The sequence below is a fragment of the Gavia stellata genome, chromosome 27 (genome assembly GCF_030936135.1).
Source record: "Gavia stellata isolate bGavSte3 chromosome 27, bGavSte3.hap2, whole genome shotgun sequence".
Lineage (NCBI taxonomy): Eukaryota > Metazoa > Chordata > Aves > Gaviiformes > Gaviidae > Gavia > Gavia stellata.
Genome location: NC_082620.1, coordinates 6,332,762 through 6,356,231, shown reverse-complemented (window position 1 = coordinate 6,356,231; position 23,470 = coordinate 6,332,762). Strand labels below are relative to the sequence as shown.

At 43.1% G+C, this 23,470-nt stretch overlaps 1 protein-coding gene across 1 annotated transcript; it reads left to right on the top strand.

The window, feature by feature from the left end:
• C1QTNF12 (C1q and TNF related 12) lies at nt 1-22,826 on the top strand. The gene is made up of 8 exons (XM_059830090.1): nt 1-171; nt 9,630-9,749; nt 10,885-10,996; nt 11,252-11,436; nt 17,016-17,124; nt 17,669-17,759; nt 22,032-22,110; nt 22,728-22,826. Exons 1-8 carry the CDS (start codon nt 1-3, stop codon nt 22,824-22,826), a joined length of 966 nt encoding a protein of 321 aa, XP_059686073.1.
• The last annotated feature ends 644 nt before the right edge of the window (nt 22,827-23,470 follow it).

Below are 23,470 nucleotides of genomic sequence, written 5' to 3'. Positions count from 1 at the left end.
ATGAAGGGGTGCACCTGGGTATTTGTGGCAACTTTACTTTGTCAGCAGTTTTGCCTCTTCAGAGTTACGGCAGCAAAGAGAGAGAGAAAGATGAAGAAAGAACCTAATCAGTATACAGAGCCTTTCAATGCTACCCTCTCAAACAGCGAAGAACTGCATGGGCATCCCAAGGTAGGTGTTGTCAGTGCTTGGTAGAACTTATTTCTGGCAGTAATGTGATGCTGGTTCCTTTTTCCAATGATTGAGGCAATCTTGCCAAATTCTATTTGATTTTTAAAGAGAAATGTTCTTTCTTTTGCCTTTGCATGATTGATTTTCTAGCTTACTGAAGCAAACACTGGAATACTGCAATTTATTATTATTTAGAATATGCATGACTGAAGTTCCAGTCCCATAGTAGCTGATTAAGTGTAAAGACTTAAAGTGGAGTTCTAGTTCTATCCTGTTCAGAAACAACTGATTAAAAAAAGGCAAGTGGGCTATCGCAGTAAAATAATGATACTGGAATATTAATGTATCTCTTGCAGACAAACCCTTTACTCTCTGGAACATTATTTCAGAAGTGTTTTAGGCAACAGTATAAACACCTGAGCCTGAACTTTCTCTGCACTGCACCTTGCACCAGAGAGGCTGTGCTGATTGAAAATTACAGATGAGAAAAATTTTGGTATAGTCAGATGATCTGTTTAAGGTGATTGTGGCTTTTGTAGGAAAGGATTCAGGATGGTGGTAATTGTGCATAAGTGGCAAGTGTAAGAATGTGTGTATGATACCTCAATGGCTGTAGCTGATGACTTGCTAGGCTTAGCAAGTGAATTTTGCAGGGTAGGATCCTTCCAGTTACATGTTTGGGAGAATCACCCCAGGCTGGAAGCTGCAAAAAATGTCCAGTCAATTGATCATAGCCCCCAGAATCCTTTAAGATGAAAACTTGCATAGAATACTTGGGAGTCGGAGCGGGGGTTAGGGAATTAAAAGCAGGTCCTAGGATTAGGAGCAGGATGAAATGGAAGGGAGACTACAACACTGAGAAAGGAGGGAGTCTCCCCTATCACACAGACCCTTCTCTCTCTCCCCTGCTCACATAAAAATGTCCCTTGTTTCAAATGGAGGTGACCTCTAAAACATTACTTTGATCACAAGCATTAGGGATGGCAGTCACTATAGCAATAGAGGAACAAACCTGTCAAAAATTGGGACATGGCAGAGGGGGCAAGTTAGAACAATTGGGCTGACATTCTAAATATCCTATTCATTGCTATTGTGAGAGTAATTGGTTAAGGTTGGGCAAGTCTGGGAAACAGTCCTCTATGTAAAAAAGCTGGCTGCTGCACTTAAAATTATCATTAGGGGACTGTATCAGTGTTTCTTCAGCTAATTTTTTGTTGCGTATTGCAGGGCTCTGTCAGGGCAGGTTGTATACATGCTAAATTCTTGAGGTGCTTATAATCAATCACTTTCTTCTACTCTCTCTTGAACTGCTTCATTCTGCTTTTGCAAAGGTGGCCAGATACATATCTGGTGCAACTAAATTTCAGTCTATTCTGGAGTTAATTTGGCTTGATGTGAAATGTATTGGACTGCAAGCAGAATATATTCTGATTGGAAAAGCAAGCAGAAACTGGTCCTGGTTAACTCTGATATAGTCATACATACATTAGTGCTAGAAGAAACACAGTACTCATTTGGAGGCTAGTGGGCATTCATTAAAACAGACATTGTTTGGAAGCTGCAGTTTCTGTGTTGAAATACTTTGCTTTAAAATATCCATGGCAAAGGTTTGGCTGCAGTAAGAGCTGGTGAGTTCAGCAAAGGCAGGTTCTGTTTAATAAGGATAGGACGAAACCAAATCTTTGATGTAAATGCTTAGGAGCGCTGCTTGATATCCACTCCCAAATTTTGCAATGTGAACTTTTCTCCTTGGAATCTATTTGAAGTTGAAGTCCAGGCTCTAGTTAAGTATTGCTTCTAAATGTCATGGGTGACTGTATTGTATTTTGTATTTATATAGCACCTGCCCAAGTTAAGGGATTGTTTTACACGTACTATAAATGCAGTGCTTAAGAATTCCACCATATCTGGGGTAAATGACAGTTGCAATTTACAGCAAAGCATCACAATTTGCATTCACTAAGGGAAGAAGTAAAGTAGTAGTGAAGCTATCCTTAGCTAACGTATCAAGCTAAAGGAAGGTTAAAAGGAGTTTTCTATGGAAGACTGATCTCTTTGAGCCTTGAAGGTACTTCTGTGAGCTGTTTTATTTCATGAAAGGATGCCCTGCACAGGAAAGTGAAACAACAGCAGTGTCCCATTTCATTTCTCTACAGCACATAACAGGAAAGATGGAATATTTTTTTTGGTCTTGTACAGTAAAAATTAAGGCTGTGTTTACCTTGGAAGACTCTGTGGTCAGCTGGTAGGTTTATCAAAGCAGAAGGAGCAGGGAATGAAATACTGTCTGAGAGTAGTGATTTTTATTCATACTGTTGAAAAGGTAGACGTGTTTTCCTTCTAATTAAGCAAAACAATTTGGGACAAATTTCTCTTGGGAATTCTTTTCAAATAGGAGTGGAGAAGGCTCCTCTTTAACATTCACAGTGCATAAGTCATGTGGTGAAACCTCTACCTGAAAGGAGAAGACTCAAATCTCCTGATAAACCTGATGTTTTTTATATTTTTTAAAGTTTTTCTCCAGTCTTATCTCTGCTGAGTTGCTGCCAATGTGATCTGCTTGCCGAGCACATGAGAGTTTTCTTCTCTGACGCGGATGGACTAAGAGAGCAGAACGTGACTGATGGATACAGAGGTTCTATTCTACTGGACCTTCTTACTTTGACTGTGTGTGGCTGAGTACCTGCAGCTGCCACTTGCCAAGCTTGCCTTCCCCTTTCCAGGCATAGATCTTGCCTTGCAAGATGTGGTATTACACTGACAGGGGTTCAGCAGTAGCAGATTGTCCAGTGGTTATATAGGTTTGACACTGATCAGGAATTACCATTTCATACCTGAGTAGAGGGAGTAAAGGTGGAGTCAGACTCTTAGTGCCCAGTGAAAGGACAAGAGGCAGTGGGTACAAGTCGAAATACGGGAAATTCCACTTAAATATAAGAAAAAAAGCTTCTTTACTATGAGGATGGTCAAACACTGGAAAAGGCTGGACAGAGAGGCTGTGGAGTCTCCATCCTTGAAGACAGTCAAAACCTGACTGCACGTGGTCCAGAGTAACCTGCTGTAGTTCACCTGCTTAGAGCAAGGGGTGATGAACTAGACAATCTGTGGATGTCCCTTCCAACTTTAGCTGTCTGTGAGCTGCTTTTAGGGGTGGTTCAGCTGAGCAACTTAAAGGCAGCATCCTAACCTGGGGAAAATTATTGACTCAGCATCCCAGTGAAATTTCAGGGATGATTTGAGGTCAACAGGATTTTACCTTCAGTGGAATTTCTGCAAGAAATAGCATAGTGTTTTTAATTTAGTTACCCACTACATAGCCAAGGAGTCCTTGAAATTTTATTTCCTTTGTGATCCTTCTGTCTCTGTCAAATATCTAGGGCTAGGTCTACCTGGTTTATTACTTAAATCTGAATTATTTCTTTGGGGCCTTTTGCTTCCAATTGAAAACAGCAGATGGTTCAGTGACATTGCACAAATTGCATTCCTCCTCTGTAAAGAGATTTCAGTCTTAGCCTGAAGTGTGTGATTGCACGTGTAATTGAGAAAAGTATTTTTGGGGCTGACAAGTGTTAAAGCCACGGGAGAGACTGGACTGTGACCTATCTGTAGTAGAATATGTTATCTTTCATATTTTGTATCTGTCATCATTGTCAGTCTTGCTCTGGCATATTACAAACAAGAAGGGCTATAACAAATAACATGCTTCCTAGCAATTCCTTGTGGCCCATGTGAAACAATGTTGGATTCATACATCTGACTCAGCATATCAAATAATTCAGTGCTTGGTCTCATTTCTCAGAGCTGTTTGTAAGATTTTTAAAGCTCATTATTAAAGTATATAGTCCTACATCAGATGTGGTTTTCTGTGCTAGATGCATTGTGTTCTGTTGGTGCTGTTGAGTTCCTTACCTTTTTGTGGCATCCCTAAAGACAGACCTCTACCGGTACATCCATCCAACGTTAATTAACGTTGCAGTACAGCTAACACAGCAACAAACATTGTGTCATTTTCTCGCCCAGAGTAGCTCTTGCTCACATGAACTGTTCCATTAGATTCATTAAATTCATTATGGGTCTGACCACTGAAGGCAGTTTGTGTTTAAGTGCAGGGGAGAAGCTTTTTGAGATAGCCATTTGGAGGAGTGAAGAATAATTTTTCAATCACAAAACATAGTGGGAATTTAGGTAGGAATTCCATTTTGGATTTGGCTAAGATACCAAACCTAACACTTCTGCTCTAGGGAAAATTCTTGAGAGATCTGTAAAAACCACAAGTGGTCAGGACCTTGGTTTTACATCTCATTAATAACCAAGAGTGTGTATAACCATAAGTTATTAGCAGTTGACATAGGATTTTTCATGCTAAAAAGAAAAAAAAAGTGGTCTGTCACTTTTTAACCTGTTCCAAGTAAAATACACTACTGAAATAAATAATACGCTCCTAATTTCACAATGAAAGTGACAATACTCTTGCTGGTGTAAATCAAGTGTAACAACATAGAAATTTGTGGATTAAGGTAATTGAAATGTGTAGTCAGGTCAATTTTGTGTCTGGCAACTGCTTAACTATTAAGCAAAGAATTCTTAAATATAATTCTATCACAGATGGACAAATACATAGATAAGTGAGCAAAACTTGCCGGGCAGTAACTTCAGGCATAAAGACTGTGGACTGGAATGGTTAGGTACGTGTTCTTGGGCACACATCTCTGACTAATTGCAGGTGGAAAGGATGCTGTCCTCTCACAAAATCGTAACCTTTTCATGCTTTCTTTCCACCCTGTCCCACCCTGAGAAGTGCTTAGGTGTGCCTGAGAACACTCTGAGATGCTTTTAGGTGTGCAGACTTGCTCACAGGTAGTGTTGACTTTTTTGTTTTATTCGTCCAGACTCTGAAACTACTTTTGTCCACTTCACTTTGGTTTTTAGCAGAGATGCAGACTGGATCCCAGAATCCTTGAATTTCAGGGAAGTTCAGATACAGTTCAGAAATTTCTCAGGATCCAAACTCTGCTACTTGACTGTAGATTTCTGCTAGTAGTTTCTTCCATGCTGGCTGAATCTTGGCCAGGGACTGTGTGTGTCTTTGGGCAGTGCGTTTTGTTCTGGGAGTTAGAGCCAGAAAGAACCGCAGGTTCTGCTTGTGTACAGCAGTCTAAATTACAGCTCGACTTGTCTTTTATTGTGAGGGAAGTTAGGGAGAGAGTGGGCTAATTTCTCATCAGTGTCATAAACTGGTTCTGAAGTGATAGGTGCCATTGCATTTGGATTCCAAAGAAATGTTAAAAGACCTGATTGAAAGTTCATTAAAAATTGCTGGCAGGGCTTCTGTTGATTTTGGAGGTACTGTTTCAAGTGTTAAGGAGTAAGCCAGATTTCACTGTAGTTAACGTGAGGATTCCTCCTGACTCCTGTAGATTAGCTTTGCTCTGTAAGCAGCACCCCAGGAGGGACAAGTCCCCTTTGCTGGGATTCCAAGGCTGTTCTCAGTCCTGACTGATACCTGAGTTGGCTGCAAGGTCTCTCTGGCTGCTGGAGGCTGCTGCTGCCAAGAAAAATAGAGGCTTGCATGCTTATTGCTGGGATTGCTCATGCATGCCATAGTAATTAAATAATAATACCACAAGGATGGAACATTCATTTTAACTGTCAATCATCCTTGTGCTGGAGAAATTGGGGAGTGCCATGACTGTCTTGTAGAGGGATTTGTAATTTAAGCAAGCCACTGGAGAGGTATGGGATTTTTTTATTATTTTTTTTAAACTTCAGGAGTTTTTGATTTATTTTTCTGGGATGTGCCATCTGGATTTCTTTTTTCTCCCTGACAAGATGTCTGCTCTGGCCTGTTTCTTCACAGCTGGAGCTCGAGAAAGGCTGAGGACATCTGTTTGTCTTCACACTTAATGGTCAGGATCTGCCCATGATTGCTGGCTTCTGCTTCTAGCTGGCCTGTTTCCTCATTTTTGCAGTGGAGGGGAGTTTATGCCTGTCTTGCAGCCTGGTGGAAACCAGGAATCTTTGAATAGCCTCTTCCACATCTGCAGCAAATGCTGCATCCCTGTTCCTAAGAGTCTGGTCGTGTGTTTGCCGTGTTCTGGAGACTGCACTTCTGATTCCTGCCACATGAGCCAGCCCTTTTTGAAGGGCGAACTGATTTTATTTTCCTTTTCTCTGCAACCCAGCTGTTCTTTTCCTGGCTTCTGTTACAGCAGTGAGGGAATACTCCGTCCTGCCCGAGTTGGGTGCTTCTTCTGTTTCGTGAACTGCACTGCAGCTTTACCACAGACCTGTCAGTCCCAGTCACTGGGACAAAAAGACAACCGCTTCCTTTGGGCAAAGCACGGGTAGGCTTTTACCTGCCTTACGTTTATGAGCTTTGTAAACTTAAATGATCATAAACACAGTCCTCTGCAGGTGTGACCTCGTGTGTGGTGATGCTGCACCCATCTGTTTTCAAATGAAGTGGGGTGGGAAAGAACTAGCTTCTCCCATTGGAAACCATTAAGTCTCCATGAAACTCTGATAAATATATTTCATGTTTGTTGTAGAAATAAGCTGCACCTCGTGTGCTGTTCTAAGGACTTTTGCAAACTTTATGAACGTTTGCCTCTGGACTTGATGTTTGTGTGTTACGATAGATGGAGAGGTTTGCACCAAAGAACCTTCTTGGCCTGTCTTTGACTTCTTGCTTATGCTTCACAAAAATCTGCAGTCAAGCAATCTGTGGGAAGGTGATAATGTTTTAGTGAGGTGACTAATCTCACAATACCTGGGATTTCCTATGGGGCTCCATTTACATTAATTTCTAATGGAATTTCAGAAAGCTATTGAAGTCCTGGGTGTGGTAAGTAAAAAAGGCAAATAATTTAGCTAAAACAACCTACTAGAGCCCCTTGACTAAACACGCAATTTACGGCTGACTGTAAATGTGTTTATAAACATAAAAAGTCTGTTCAAGACTGATTTGGATACAGAAATAATGAACTATATTGTTATGAATAGTTTGTCTTGCTCTTGTTTGCAATACACGCTAAATTTGAGCATCGGGGGAGTGTGCGTAATCATAACTCTGGCTCTTGATTAATTACAGTAGAATGCTTGAACGATACGGTGAAATGTCTTGGGATATCCTTGGTTTGGCTTAGAGCACAGACGCCAGCTACTCTGCAGCCATCTATCTGGAGGGGAGGATAAGTGGACTGCCTGAACAGAGCAATTGAATAGGAGTAGATCTTCCTGTGGGTTGTGTCTGAGCTGTAAATCCCCTAAGATTATTTGCTGAATTGAGAAGATAGAGTTGGCTTCACAGAGCTTGAGATGTATGTTTAACAAATACCCTTGCTCGGCTCTCAACACATCTGATTTCTGGGAGCTGCTCATATTCTGCTGGTTTGTAAATCGTCTGTTGACCCAAGCTGTTTGAAATAAATAGTTGTGATCACATCAGCTCAGAAATCTATGGACAAGTGCCTTGTACTACACCCATGTGCCTGGATGCGTGCCGGAGAGAGAGCTTTCCAGGCTCTGCATCAGCTTAGAAGCACCGACATTCCTTGTAACCTCAAACTGAGGAGCTCCAGCAGACTTCTAAGATTTAATTTTGAAACAATTTATGCTGCATGGTTTTTTCATAGCAGATCACACAGACTGTGGTCTTTTCTTCTCAAAATGGGCTTGCCCTGATATTTCTAGCTAAAATTTGCAATCCTCTGTCCTATTCCTGTTGCTCTTCCAGAGCGCCATATATTGCAGTTATTGGGACTGCAGCTCTACCTGAGTGTAGAGTTGTAGTGCCTGAGCTGTGGCAGAACTGTCTCATACCATCAGACCAGTAGAAGCTTAATACCCAGGGGCAAACACTTTTAGGTCTGAAAAGTGCACTGTTGACTGACTTTGCTTTTATGCTTTTTCCACACCCATCTTGTTTTCTTCCTCCTGAATGTTGATAGATCAATATTGATTTACCTAAATTTGTAATGCTCTAAGAATCATTTAAAATGTCATTCAACCCTCTACTGCCTTGTATTCCTTTCCTGCTGGAATTCTGATCGGTACCTGTTCTGTCTCACCAGGAGAAGAAAAAAGAGGTTTCTTGAATGAATTCCAAAAGTTTACAATAGGCATAGGGTAGGGTGTTTGTTTGTTTGTTTTAAAGATTTTAAGTGTTCATTGCAGCTTTTCCTCTCTGGCTTTTTCATTAATGGCTCTGAATACTTACGCATGGTTCGTGAAACTTTGGCAAGGCTTGTGCTTTTATCCTCACTGTGATGGACATTTGGGAGGCTGATATGTCAACAGATTGGAACCTCCATAGTCAACAGTCAATTGCTCTTGACAAGAGCTTGGCAGTGTATTGGTAACCAATGATTTTTGGTGCCTTTTTTTAATTTCAAGTTAGAAGTTCATTCCCAGCCTAGGATAAAAACAACAGGTATGGCTATTTGATCACTTGCTTCTCGTTGTCTCTGGGAGGTGAGTAATGGGAACCAGGGAATCCAATAGGAAGTAGAGCCAAATTCATAAAGACAGATCCTCTCTTCTGTCCAGATGTTGTTTAGAAGGGATGCAGAACTAGACGCTGTAATGTCAAAGCTTCTCTAGATAATTTCTCCATGGCTGCAATATACTTGCAGAACATAGGAATGGGCAAGGTAGTTGAATTTGACAATGGACATCTTTTCTGTGATCAGACATGGACTTCATTTTTCATTGTGAATAGGTTTTTTTCCCGTGTGCACGTTTGTCACTCTACAGCCTGTGATTTGAGAGTTCTGGGGCATTTCAAGGTTTTCTGTACATTTTAATCTCCCTGTATTGCTTGATTGATCTAACTGATAAATGTCAGATGCCAGTGGTTGAACAATCTCTGGCATCTGGGCAGGTTTTCTGTGGCACGTGTTAGGACTGTCAGAGGGCTGAGAGTCTCAGCAGCTTGAGAAAGGTCTCTGAGGTACACTGGCTCCCAGCTCTTGGCTCTTACTGATTTCTTAAGCAGAGAGCTGGGAGGCCCTGCAAGTGATAGCATATTAAGTTATGAGAAAACATTTTAGTGTTTTAAGGGCAGCACCCTCTGGCTTTTGGGACATTTCTGCTGGGAGGCTTAGCCTGTAACTTATGAATAAAAAAATCCTACTCTAATGGGACTCTTTGAAAGGCCGGTGTCTTTCATACATTGTGTCAGAACTCAGATTGAAGTACTGTCCTGCGTTTGCAATGCTCCTGTAAACGAAGACAAAAAGTGGCATGGTACTGGATAATCCAAACTGAATTGCATGTTACAAAAGTGTAAAATCCCATTTTATCCCATCTTCAATGTCCTCCCAAATGCAGTACGTTTCGATCAAGGATGTGGTTTAGCCAGCAGACAACAATCTGGTCTGGAAACTTGGGATTCTCTGAATCCATGTAGTGGCCAAAGAGATATGGTTATATCAGTCTTTGTTCTTGTTTCTCTTTAGATCCTAGAATCTCCAGATCCTCGAATCACAGATCCACGGCGGACCTGGATCTCCTTTGTTCACCGCCCAGATGATGGCAATACCTCTAAAAGGAGATGCAAAGGGAAAGACAAGAAACTAGTAGGTTATTGCTAGATTGCCATCAGCTAATAAATGTGCACCGTGGCTTCCCTTCCTACTGCTGATATGCAAGGTGTTTTGTATGCTCCAGCTTTTGCCTTCCCACCCCACAGAATGCTGCGTTTTCCTTTGTCTGTGTTTAATTTCCCAAAGTGCTTTGGAGATGTTTGAGACAGTAAGTGCTATCTGCTATGTAAGATAAGGTATGTGAATTCCACTGTCAACATCCATTTTTGTTTAAACCAGCTGTTTCTTGGACTGAGCCTTTTTTGGTTTTTTTCTGCTCAGTAGAAATAAAATTAACATTTTTTTTTTTCTTCCACTAGATAAGTCCAGGTATCTCAAAGGATATATTAATCAAGGTGTGGACAAGTCATTTATTTCAAATTAATGAATTGCTGATCATCTGCTGAGTGATGCTTGATCATGTGTGCGCTTTTAATCTGCTGCTTAGACAATCTTGAATGCTTTTAATGATTTCCTTTTATTTCTCAGTGAGCTGATAGGCAGGAGTACTTCCATGCAGGTTTACTGCAGTTTAGCTGAGGAAACAGGAACTCCCTGGGAACAATATACATCAAAATAGCATTGATAACACCGTTGCATGTTTGTACTACTAGTTTAAAGCTCTAATGTGTGTGTGGCTATCCTTTACAGGTGTTTTGAATAAACTGTTTCTTTTTTTTTCTGAGAGCTCTACTGCTGCACTGAACATTCATGTATGTGATCATTGTGTCTCAGCAATATAGATTAATAACATAGAGTGTGGCTAGATGGCTATTCTAGTTAGCAAACAGGCAGAATAAGAAGCTTAAAAGCTAGTACGTTACTTTGGTGATATGAGAAGATACAGAAGCAGCAGACTTAGTCTTGTGCCTGTTGTGCTTCACACTGTATATATGTACTTGAAGAACCAGTTAGTGTTTACCTGAGCAAAGTTTATCCTCCCACATAAAGACGAGAGTAAATTCCAAGTGCTGGAATTCACTGTAGGCCTGTATTGAACTGATAGCGGCGGGGGCTGCTCACGTGGCTGACAGCCCTGTAGAACTGGCTGATGGCTGAGAGAATTTTTGGTCTGTCAGTGCAATTGCATGGTCCTAATTCACATGTTTTTCTTTGGTTACTTCCTTAGCGTGGCCTTGTTGGGCCCCCAGGACCTCCTGGCCCCCAGGGACCTCCAGGAGCACCTGGTGCTGAAGTCACCCGGGAAGTCCTTCTGCAGGAGTTTAAGGAGATATTAAAAGGTAAAGACTGTAAGAGCTTTGTGCTTTTGTGATCTGCTTTTTTTGGTAAGCACCATGGCAAATAAAGAATTGGCTTTGCAAACATTTACCTTAAAGCATTCCCCTATCTGGCAATCAAAAATTTGAAAAATGTTTCCCCAGTGCTGCTTAGTTCAAGTTAAAGAGTTGAGTACAGAAGTCTAATCGCACAACTAATGGCTTCATAGACCAGGCTCTTTAATTAAGCCTTTATTTTCCTTTTTCTTTTCTTCTCAGAAGCCATTGAGCGTCGAGCATCCCTGGCTATTTCAGCCCATCCTAGCCAGCTGCCTCCACTCCTGCTCTCCCTGGAGGAAGTTTCACCACCCCACAGACGTGTAGAGGAGGCATTCCATTGCAAGCTAAAAGGACAAGTCATTGTAGATAAGAAGACCCTGGTAGAACTTCAGAACTTCCAGTCGGTGAGAAGGGATTACAGACTGAACCTGTGCAACTCCACAACAGCCATTGTGCGTAGATCAGCTATAGTTCCCCGAGTCTGCAAAGCTGCTAGGTGGCTCTGTAGATTAAGGTGTTTTCTGAAAGGGCAGACTAATCCCAGAAGCTCGTCTTAGGCTTGGATGCTATGAATATAGCACTACCTTTTTTGTGATTGGCAGAAGTAGAATCTCCTGTGGTGATTTCAGCACTGAAGCTCAACTCTTGCAGCCCAACTGAATCTCGTCACAGCTCTTACTGAAGTTCTAACAGGTCTGTGCAAGAGAGGGCTGTCTCACAGGCCCAAACAACAGTCAGTCTTTTTATTTCAGTTAATGATGGAGAAAGACTTGTCCATGTTTGGCATTAGTCTGAAGGATCTGTTTTATTTTTCAGTGCACACCCTCTTTAATTCCAGAGTAACCTTCAGATGTAGAAAAATGTCAGAGGCAGACAGAAGCCATTGGTTATAGATTTGTGAGCCCAAATAAGAGCCATCATTTTGTTAGAAGGGCCAGTCCTGATACTCAAATTCTTTACATAATGTTTTATAGAAGACTAATAAAAGTTACCTATATTATTTCATTACAGTCATGTTATAATGGCAAGCACACCATCATGGGATACTGTAGGGCATTATAAGCAAGCTGTTGAATTTGATATTAAAACGTCTACTAACCATTTCTGAACCAGTCACAAATAGGATTTGAAGTGTAAGTGCTAGGCAAAGTAATAGCTAAAAACACATAGTTACTTGGTAATTGAGGAGACTTATTTTAGACTTTGGAGTCACAAAGACTGTCTAATAGCACAAGGCCGTCAGACACATGGTTGCTTTTGTGACGTGACAAGAAGAGTTTGAAGAGCATGAATAGGGAATATGGCTTTCCGTCAGCAAGGTTTGCTAACACTGTCCATGTAGTAAAGTGCTGAGCTTTCTTCCTAGGCATACTGAGTCCCATTTCTGAAGAACCCTGTCCAGCAGATCCTTTCCTATGGAGTAGTTTTGCTGCTAGGACTTCTCACAGCTGCAGGACTAGAGGAGTGGTTGTGTTCTAAACAGGGTGCTTTCCTGGATCTTTCCCAAATACACTTGTGGAAGCCTGGTTTGACAGCACTGTGGGTGCTGGCACAGAGGCAAGATTGTACTTGAAGTGTGGGCAGGGCTAGAGAGATCTGCTGCCTCATTAATTAGGAGGGAAAATGTGAATAAAGACATCTCAGCAATCAGTGCGTAGGCTGATGCTTCCCATGCTTTGTTATCGTATGCCTAGCTTCTTTCTAATTGCTTCTGGCCCTGAAGCTGATGTGGGAGGGCTGGCAGGCCTCTGGATGCCAGCCTTTCATTTCAGCTTTGGGACAAGAAGTGTCTGGTTTTAGCTTGTGCTCTGGTATAGGGGAATTTAGCAGGGAGGGAGAGAGTGGGTGCTCTTGCAAAGATGAAAACATTGTCTTTAAACAGTCCAAGGCGGGGGGAGAGAGAGAATTCCCCTCCCTCCATTCTGTCAGTTTAATAGTGTGAAGAAGCCAACAGTTTGAAACTTCTTAGGGAGGTGATAGCGATTGACTCTAATTCCCAGATTTTGACCTTACCCAAAGCATTTTGAGATAGTGGAAAGAACCTGTGCTGAGAAATGGCCTATCACTTCTATACTCTGTCATTTCAGTATGGTGTCTGAGTCACTCTGACCTTGAGTATTGAGCGAGCACGATGGTTTTCTCATCCTTCCATGCTAAATTTCCTCCAAGAACATTCCCTCCCTCGCTTCCTCTTGGTCTCGCAATTTGCTTAGTATCTGGAATGAAACATGTGATACTCCTTTCCCCACACCTCTTCCTCCTTTTTCTCATGCTTTGAGGTTTCTAATGATTGCCTCTTGCAAAAGCTTTCAGAAAGGTACTTTACGCGGCAAGAATTGGAGTAACTGCAGCCTCTGACAGGCCATGGAAGTGGGATTTACCTGGGGCCCAGGAACATCACTGGAATCAGATCATTTAAGGCTAAGGTGACCTATGTGCTTTTCATGGTGAAAGATCGCAGGAGGAGTCCTGATGTTTCTAGTGCCTTGAGGTCAAGCTAAATGTCTACCTTTGGCAGTTGAATTTTATTGCTGCTTCAGGAGATGGGTGCATCCCCTGTGCGTTGTTGCTGTGCAGGTTGGGTTATCCTTTTCTTTAATAACGGATAAGTCGATGCATTGCTTTCCACAGTGTTTATCACTGAAAAGCTAAGCTGGCAGTTCACATCTCAGTTCTCTGTGCATGGTTCCTATTTTCCACCCAGAAGTAAACTATGGTGTGTATGAGGGAGACGTGGGGATAGGAGATGAACTGAGGAAGAGAAGCTGACCTTGGTTTGTACGGAATGGCTGGACGCTAACTTGTTTGTTTGCTTTTGCTCTGCCTACTGAAATAACTGTGTGCAAGTAGGTGGTTTCTCAGACATAAATCCCTGCAGTGTTTGAAGCAGCTAGGTGAGTACACTGCTGTGAGGCAGCAAATGCAGCGGGGAGCTCTAATTGGCTTGGGGTTTAATGGAATATTTTGCCCAGAGAACCTCTCCCTGCATTGTCTATTTCTATGAGCAAAAGAATAACAAAGCCACTGAGAACATGAAGAAACAGGAATGTTTTATCAGTAATAATTTACTGGTGCCTAAAATTGCCTTCCATGCTCAGCCAGTGGTTTTGGAATTATGTTGCTGATTCTGCTAATAGCTGTAACAAGAAAGGAATTAATTAACTATGCAGTACGGTTTTGCACATACAGGGCTTGGATCTGCTCTTTCAGTGAGGTAAATCAAAAACAGTATTACCAAAAGTGATGCATAGCAATAGCGTAAGAATGGAATTGATCTCCTTCTGTAGTCTTTGTTGTTAGGTTAGCTGTTATATTGACCATGTGTGTATACATGAAGAAAATAGAGCTCCTTTTGTATGTATATATGTGCACATAGGCACACATCAGTGCACATTGATAAATATAGAGCCTTAGAAATCATTGTACGAAACATAGTTGTTCTGCAGTTCATTATTACTGTTTTCCCATTATACATGTGTAATCTTATATGAAATGCCACCGCTGTTGCACACGGATATATTTTGGCCACCATGTGCATACATAAGACATTTCTAGTAAAGTCCTGTGAAATTTAAGACTATAGCTAGATCTTGGTAAATAAGGACTGGGAATTACTCTTTCGTGAGCCTTGCCTGGGATTTGCTGAATAAAGGCAGGTTAGTCATTTCACTCCTCCTGCCACGGAGTAACTCTCTAAACAAACACCACCAGACCCAAATATTTGCAGCCTTACTTCCTTTCAAAGAGAAAGCTAAATAAATTATTCCTACCCTGCACTGTGAAAGCCATCAATTTCTGGCTGTGATGAACCAGAATGGGGAGGCAATTAACTTCCTTCTGGTACTGGAACAAAGGTGTTCCACTACTTTTTTTTTTAGTGTAATAGCACCTGTGGCAACACTGCTACAAATCTGTTCACTGTGTCTCAGGTCCCTTTCGCCATCTAGTATTGGAAAGCATACTCAAATGTTGGGTTGTTGAGAGCACTCAGCTATGCATTTGTGCATGGTTTAGGGGCATAGCGGTGCGCATGCCTTTACAGAGTCAGATTTGAACAGTTCTTCTGGCCCATAACACCGATGGGGGGCAAATCTCTCAGGACGGCGTTCATGGGAATGCGTTCACATTGCACAGAATGCCCTTGCGGTGGAAGCAAAGTCTGACTAATGTGCTTTCTTGGCCCATTGAAGCCAATCCTGCTTCTCTCCAGATCTAGCAAATTCGTATCAGGCAGGCCAAAACAAACAATAAACATTTCTCGCAGAGTTTATTTTAGTCTGAGTCAGATAATCTGCTGCAAGTTTGACTTAAGACTGCTTCCTTGCCATAGGAGAAGCTGCATGCTATTTTACTGGGTTTTTGCCTATTCTGTAGAATCCAAGGCTAAAACAAAATGAAACTAAATATGGAATCTAAGAATGCAAGCAGTTGTTCTTTAACAGTATCAAAGCCGTCTGACTTAGACCTGAAGTAGGTAGAAAACCTCTGGAGACCCATGTGAGTGTTTCCTCTCTACTTGTGTCACAAAAACAGTGTATAAGGTTCTAGGTTTTTAAGCCTGGGGACACTGCTTGGCCCTATCTAGGAAATCATTGGGACCTCTTGACTCAAATAATGGGTGATCTTGTGAATCAGAACATCCGTGGAGCAGAGCATAGGGATGCAGTAAGCACAATCTGAGTCAAGATGCGTTAGAGTTGGGCAATGAGCAAAAAGAGCATTTTCATGTCTCATACTGATCATTTTGCCTTTTGCGGGTGTCAAATGCTGAGAGAGTGCCCAGCTGGAAGGTGTGTTCTGGGGAGATAAGGCAGTAGCCTTGCAAATTTTTTCAGCTTTTGTGGTGGGTTGACCCTGACTGGACACCAGGTGCCCACCAAAGCCACTCTATCGCTCCTCCTCAGCTGGACAGGGAAGAGAAAATACAATGAAAGGCTCATGGGTCGAGATCAGGACAGGGAGATCACTCAGCAATTACCATTGTGGGCAAAACAGACTCGACTTGGGGAAATTAGTTTAATTTATTACCAATCAAATCAGAGTAGGATAATAAGAAATAAAACCAAATCTTAAAAACACCTTCCCCCCACCCCTCCCTTCTTCCCGGGCTCAACTTCACTCCCCATTTTCTCTACCTCCTCTCCCCGAGCAGCGCAGGGGGACGGGGAATGGGGGTTGTGGTCAGTTCATCACCCGTTGTTTCTGCCGCTCCTTCCTCCTCAGGGGAGGACTCCTCACGCTCTTCCCCTGCTCCAGCATGGGTCCCTTCCACGGGGTGCAGTCCTTCAGGAACCGACTGCTCCAGCGTGGGTCCCCCACGGGGTCACAAGTCCTGCCAGCAAACCTGCTCCAGCGTGGGGTCCTCACTTCACGGGTCCACAGGTCTGCCAGGAGCCCCTGTTCCAGCACGGGCTTCCCACGGGGTCACAGCCTCCTTTGGGCATCCCCCTGCTCCAGTGTGGGTCCTCCATGGGCTGCAGGTGGATATCTGCTCCACGCCGGACCTCCATGGGAGCAGGGGGGACAGCCTGCCTCTCCATGGTCTTCACCAGGGGCTGCAGGGGAATCTCTGCTCCAGTGCCTGGAGCACCTCCTCCCTTCCTTCTTCACTGACCGGGGTGGCTGCAGGGTTGTTTCTCTTACAGATTCTCGCTCCTCTTTCCGGCTGCAGTTGCTGTTGTGCAGCAACTTTTTTCCCCTTCTTAAGTATGTTATCGCAGAGGCACTACCACCATCACTGATGGGCTCAGCCTTGGCCAGCGGCGGGTCCAACTTGGAGCTGGCTGGCATTGGCTCTATGGGGGGAAGCTTCTAGCAGCTTCTCACAGAAGCCACCCCTGTAGCCCCCCCGCTACCAAAACCTTGCCACGCAAACCCAAGACAGGTTTGTTCTCATGCACGTAAGCTTGTTCTTTGTCACGGGCAGAAGTAATTGTTGAGAGTGCTGGGGACTTGTTCAGGGTCTGCTCTTCTTATCTTGCAGCCTCTGGCCAAAGGAGCTTTTCTCCGGGGGACAGGATTAAATCTGGCAACAGGACGTTTCACAGCACCTGTGTCTGGCATCTACCAGTTTTCAGCCAATGTCCACATTGGTGAGTGTTGTTCACAGAAGCCTTCTCTGTACTGCTTGAGAGGTGCAGGAAGGTGTCCTGGAGAACCCTCTAGGTCTCTGGGTCCTGTTTGATTTGAAGCATGTGCAACGACAGCCCTTTGCAGTGAGCTCTCCCTTTGGTACCATGACCCAAACCCCTGTCCTTAGAGCTGGGGACTTTCACAGGCTGATAGCCACAGCAGGCTGCTCCATGCAAGCCAAACAAATCAACACTCATTATGGAGGATGAGTTTAGGGACCAAATACATTCGTGTGCAGAAGTTATGGCTTCACTAAAAGACTTCAGAAGAAATGAACGTGATTATGTAGAACTGCATCAAGGCAGTTTTGACTGTGTTGTGTCACCGGGACATTCGCTCAATGGTTTTAATCATTCAGTGATGAAGTATTTTATAATCCAACACCAGAAGGGTGCTTTCCTAAGGAGTCGCAAGGTTACTAGTGTCTCGGTTAAGCCAAACACCAGCAACTGGTGGTCTGCTGTGTTGCAAAAGTCCTTATATTTCTTCCCCTGCTTTCCCCAGACCACAGTGAGTTGAAGAGTAAAGTCCAACTCCGAGCCAGAGATAATGTCCGAGTGTTGATCTGCATTGAATCTCTGTGCCACCGATACACGTGAGTTACTGCAATGCTGTCTTGGCAATTATTTTTCTCAGATGGGCCAATGTTTCAAGCAACTGTGGAAATCAGGTTCACCAACAGTGATTTTTATACGATAAATGCTTGTAGAACTTTTCTGAAGAGAGCAATTCCATCTGGCCCTTAAGTTTTATGTGCTTTTTTTATTCTGATTTTTAACCTTTCAGTGCTAATTACTCTAAATAGACAAATATTGCATATGTTGAGAGAAGTGTGAATGAAGTCAGCTGAAACTGCATGTAGCTAAAGGTGCTGAACGTTCAGCTTTCATCATAAGCGTACAGAGTGAGAGAAACACTTTAATTTTGTGCCAGAGGTTGTTAGCTCAATTTTTATAATTTCAGCTGCATCCTGAATGGATCACAGCATCTCACTCATGTTGCCATGGAAATGTTGGAGTGATGAGGAGAATGAATAGGTGGAAAATAGAGGTGAATGGGTCCTGAGGCAGAAAGTGCAGGGCTTGCATACGGGTGTATGATACCTTCTCACAGCCCTCAGCTGCCTTGTGGAGCTTGCTCAGATAACCATGCTGAATTTTCCTCTGCTGGAATCCATTAGCAAAACTCTGCTAAAGGAACGCTTTTGTTGGGCCACGGCCACCTTGGGTGCTGCTCCTTCTGCAACGGGCCATGGCGTCAGCATACTGTTGGCTGCTCTTGTTTGCTGTACTTCTGTCATCCTTTCAGCTGCAGCATATAGGTGCCCTGTGTCTCAGAGAAGACCAGCTTGCTCAGGAGGAGTTTGGCAAGCTTTGCTTGAGGAAGGGGCTGGGGAACCCCTGGGCTGGGCTGAAATGCACCCAGCAGAGGGCAATGCTGCTTGCACAGAGTGGCCACCGCCTCTGCTTGCGGCTTGGCCGTTGTCCTGGGAGGAGAAGATGCCTGTACAGGCTGTGCAGATTTGCTCTGCCCTGCCCGCAGCTCTTCCAGTGCAGCTGTAGCAACACCCTTGCAATAGCACCACCGAAATATATCTATAAAACGACCCCACAGGTGCACCTTAAAACCCATGAAACCATAAATTTGCTGCTGGACTGGCTGCTTCAGCCCTCACCTTCCCTGCTCCATGAGTCAGAGTGCTGCAAATAGGACTGACCTCTCCAGAGGCATTTCAATTTAGAGGCTTTATTGGCGGGTGAATTTGACATGAAACCTCATGTAATAAATAAACCTCTCTTAGGTTTCGTTGGCCTGTGGAAAAGACTTGACTGGTATCTGAGTACCCATTAGTAACGAGGGTAAGAGGGAGCTGTTCACCCACTGACCGGGTGGGCAGTTAAGGAGCTTGCTGACTGGAGCAACTGGGCACCTCCTCAGCCTTGTAGACTGTTTTATAACAGTCTTTTATGATTGCAGCACTTAAAGTGAGGCAGTGACAGACTGGCTGCGGTCACAATGTCAGTGGAAGAAGGGGGGTGTAACTTCTTGCCCCTCGAAGGGACACCTTATATTCTGGTAAGCTGCAGAACTTACGGGACATTTCATTTCTGGCACTTGTAAGACTTCCTTTAGATCATGCTAAGAGTGGACCTCAGCCTGATCTTCAAATCTGGGATGCATGTTGACAATGAGTGATTTTGGGACAGCCCAGGCCTTTAATCACAGGGGTGGAACAGGTATGAGTAGGGCAGAATGTTACTGTCTTTTTTATGAGTAGCTTTCACAAATTGTCTTTGCACAGTGCAGATCCCTATTCCTGTTACTCTGCATAGCCAATACCAGTCAGATGCAAGTAATCAGCTTTTTTTCCTTCTTCAGCATTGGTGCTTTTTTCTTTTCACCTACAATAATCTCCTCTTATCTTAGCAATTTCATCAAGAACAGGATTCATGCCCCTAGCCCTTGGATTCCCCGTGAACAGAGACTGCAAGTTCCACAGAATCTTTTTCTACATGCTTTTGGGATGTGGAAAGATATTCGCAGTTGGGATGTGGAAAAATATTGCCAGTTGGTTGTGTTGACCTGATGATATTTCAATAAAGATTCAAGTGAATGAGTGGGTGAGATTTATGAAGCCACCTAAGGATTTAAAAGTGAAATTGATCCTGCAAAGAGTGAAAAGCTGTTCTCCCATCCTGATCTCCACTCTACATTGTCTTCAATTACAGAATCAAACAGAAAATCTAAATTCCATTTAAACCATTTTGCAAAATAAATGAAAGTGACAGTGGTGAGTTCTTCTTTCTAACAGTTCCACAAGCTCCCAACTGATTTGATTAAGGCATCCGAGAGAGAACAAAGTGTTTTACTTTTGGAAGGCTCACTTCTGTCTCCAAGGACAGTGTCTGTCTGTGCCTCTTTCTCCTCTTTGCTGTCCATTCAGTCAACCTTACAGTAATATTACTAAAGAATGGATCTCAGTCTCTGATTGCTTTCAACATGACTTTAGTCTTGCTTCCTTGTTCTGGTAAATGCAAGCACAGGAGTTACGTGAATGGAAAGCTTCCCTGTGGGCCATGGAAACTACTGTGCCTTCCTCATTGCAGGTCTTTTTAGCTGAAAGCTCCTAGAAAACTCTTCTGGTTCTAGCTGGGATGTGTGAACAACCTCTTTGTCACATACAGCCCGGGCAGGTTTATTGGAATGCTTTAAGATTAACTTGCCATCTGAAGAATTTATAGCTACATTCGCCAAAGAACAGTAAAAACTGTTTTTCTTAGACAGAACTGACCCAGATGTTAATTGTTTAGATAAAGCTCTCTGATGTCTGACTCGGAGTTTTCATCAGTTATCCAGGGTCACAATTTATAACTGGCTGTCCTGCAAAGCTGTCCTGAGTTGAGTGAGTTGGACAGCAGTAGGAGTAAAGCAGGATCAGCACTGGCTCTATGAGAGACATCTCTCTCTCTCATATGGTGGGTGAGAGTATGACTGGTCTGTGTCATGGAAGGAAGATGGGTGGAGGGATGGGAACCTGTCCGGACAGACATTCTGCTGGCACAGGTTGAGCTGCTACCCGTGCTTGTGGAATTTCCTGGGGATCTCAGCATACACAGTCATTCATTTGAGGGAGCTGAAAGAGCCCCGAGGGCTTTCGGCTGAGAGAGATGGAAACTCAGAGGCAAGGAGACAGTTGGAGTAGAGGAGATTAATGGTGGGAAGTTCCCACCCAAGTTAGGCTTTTGGCAGGATATGACACACAGACTGAGCTCTTCAGTCAAGGTGGTGCCAAGTGGCTTGCTCTCTCTGGGCCAAATTGCCCCTACCTTTTATGCACATTATTTCCTTGCAAGGGGGCTGGAAACAGCACGTTTGCACTTGCTAGGTTTCGTCACCACTACTTCATGGAAACAAGGGAGGAAAGGGGTTGGTTTTCTTGGGAAAACAACTAGATCTGCTACCACTGGCTAGGCAGATTTCAGAATAACCAGCCAGGTATGGAGCTCTGTGCTTTCCTGTTGGTTTGGAACTGAGCTTACATGGGTTGTTCTGATTATTGATGTTTCAGGCACCTCCTTCTGCCCTGAATCCTGTACAAAGGAGCAGAGATAGAGCTCTGTAAACAGAGGATGCCACAGAGAGCAGCTGTCCTACATCTTGCTACTGCAAGGAATATGATGGCTATCAGAATGTGATACTAGAAAAGAACAGTGCTCGAGTGGTGATCTGGAGCCCTCCCTTGAATTTTAACTGAAGCACAATTTTTTTCTTTTTTGGCTTGTATGTGACCCCTGATCCAAATGTCCTCCCAAAAGAGCTTTCAGCTGCTGAATATGTTCTTTCTTGCATAGGCTGACTACATATATTGTTAAGGTGAAACAGGCCTTTCATACCTTGAAAATGAATGAACCGTTATTGGCAGAATGCATATAGCTAGCTCTTTGCAGAATAACAGGCGTATAAATGGTTGTGGTGGTCAACAAACTGAGATAACTGGTACGTAGATAAATCTAAAGGGCACGTTTAGCACCTGTGCAAGGTTGGGTGATAGAGACCACAGGACCTTGAGAAAGGCCTCTGTGAGAGAAGGTGGCTCCCAGTTCCTGCCTCCAGCTGAGTTTTGCGTCCACAGTCCTGTACGCTCTGTAGGTCTTCCATTAATTACTACGGTGAGGTTCTACTGTTCTCTTTTCAAGGCAGCTGATTACTGCTAGAATCAAGTCAACAGGCCGCCTGTTTAGTACAGATGGGTACTAGAACCACCAGGTCCTATTTCTAGGGAGGTCATGAGACTATTGTTCCACATACAACTCTTGTGACTGCCTTAGGTGTTTAACCCATTTATTTTTCTTTTGCTACTGTTTAGGTCTTTGGAAGTCATCGCTGGTCTGGAAAGTAACAGCAAAATCTTCACTGTCTATGTACATGGCTTACTGCAGCTGCAGGTAAGCCCCCACAGACCAGGAATGACTGTGCTGGTTTGCTTGGCAGGATGCGGAGTTATTTACTGGCAAGGCTGAATTCTCACCAGGAGATGGAGAAATGTTTATTAACCTTCTTTCTAAGGTCAATGAGTTTAAATGCCTTACCTGGGATGACTAGAAAGAATCTGTGGCAGGAACAAGAACAAAAGCCACACTTGTGTTGCATGTTCGAATCTTAAGCCACAGAAGTAACCTTCCCTCTAAGAAATTACAGTAAATACTTTTCTTTCTCAAATCTGCCCTTGCCTTGTCAAGATGTCAGTTGTATTTCCCGTTTCATAGAAGGGAATCTGAAGCACAAATGGCCACTTGACTAGTCACCCAAAAAGATGCTAGTGCAGTAAGGATCTAGTTAAGTAATAAATCTATAACACAGTTTCACTACAGAAAGTTTCTTCCACCAAGTCAAAGCTGTAGTGCTGCAGTAAAAATGTTGGGTCAGATCCTGTTCCCAGGAGCCACAGAAAAGGACAGGAGGCTTCTGCACTTAGGTCATGGTAGTGAAATGCTTTTTTTCCTGTCCTTTACACTGGGGTGAAGTGTCAGATATTTTCCTTTCCCTCTTGTTCTCTCTGCAGGCTGGCCAGTACACCTCCATATTTGTGGACAACAGTGCTGGAGCTCCCATCACCATTCAGAATGGATCAGATTTCATGGGCATGTTAATGGGCGCGTAACATCGTCTGCAGCAGTGTAGCAGGGAAGGATATGAGTTAGAGCCTTGCAGTGTATATTTGACTGAAGAAACCTTTACTTTGACTCTTGAAGACTGCTTCCTGTAACTGTTGGCATCTTTTTAAACAAGCAAAGATACTTGCTTCACAGATACTTCAGCTTGCTTTCAGAGGCTACTGCTTTTCAAGGTCCGCACCAGTTCATTCATCATAAAAAATATAATTCAGAAACAAACTCTGTAATATTTAATTTGTGCTTCACCGGATGCTCACTAAACAATACACTGAGATTTGGAATTTGTTACAGTATAACTTTATTTCACAGTAGCACTTGTAATCAGCATGTCTTTTGGGATTGATTGTGGGGTGTTTGAGTTTGTAAATGAAGGATTGAGAGAAGTAAAATAGTGACTGTGTTCTGTGTGTTGTGGAGGAAGGAGACAAGGATTTGCCAGCAAAACTGCTTTTTTCATACAATTGTAAATGGTATAGGCCCTCTCATGTTCAGAATTGGATATATTTGACAAGAAGCATGTTGAATTCTCAGACAAAGCCTGCTTCAAAGATGGGAATCCAAGGTCTGAACTCTTTAATTGTGGTTCTTTATATCTAAGTATTTCCTTGATCTTATTGATGAAGCTGAATAC

Bases quoted from the DNA above. Each gene is read 5' to 3' on its own strand.
- C1QTNF12 (XM_059830090.1), top strand. From the start codon at position 1: ATGAAGGGGTGCACCTGGGTATTTGTGGCAACTTTACTTTGTCAGCAG. The intron at 17,125-17,668 runs GTGAGTGTTGTT...TGCTTTCCCCAG, and splicing joins TTCAGCCAATGTCCACATTG to ACCACAGTGAGTTGAAGAGT. The intron at 22,111-22,727 runs GTAAGCCCCCAC...TTCTCTCTGCAG, and splicing joins ATGGCTTACTGCAGCTGCAG to GCTGGCCAGTACACCTCCAT.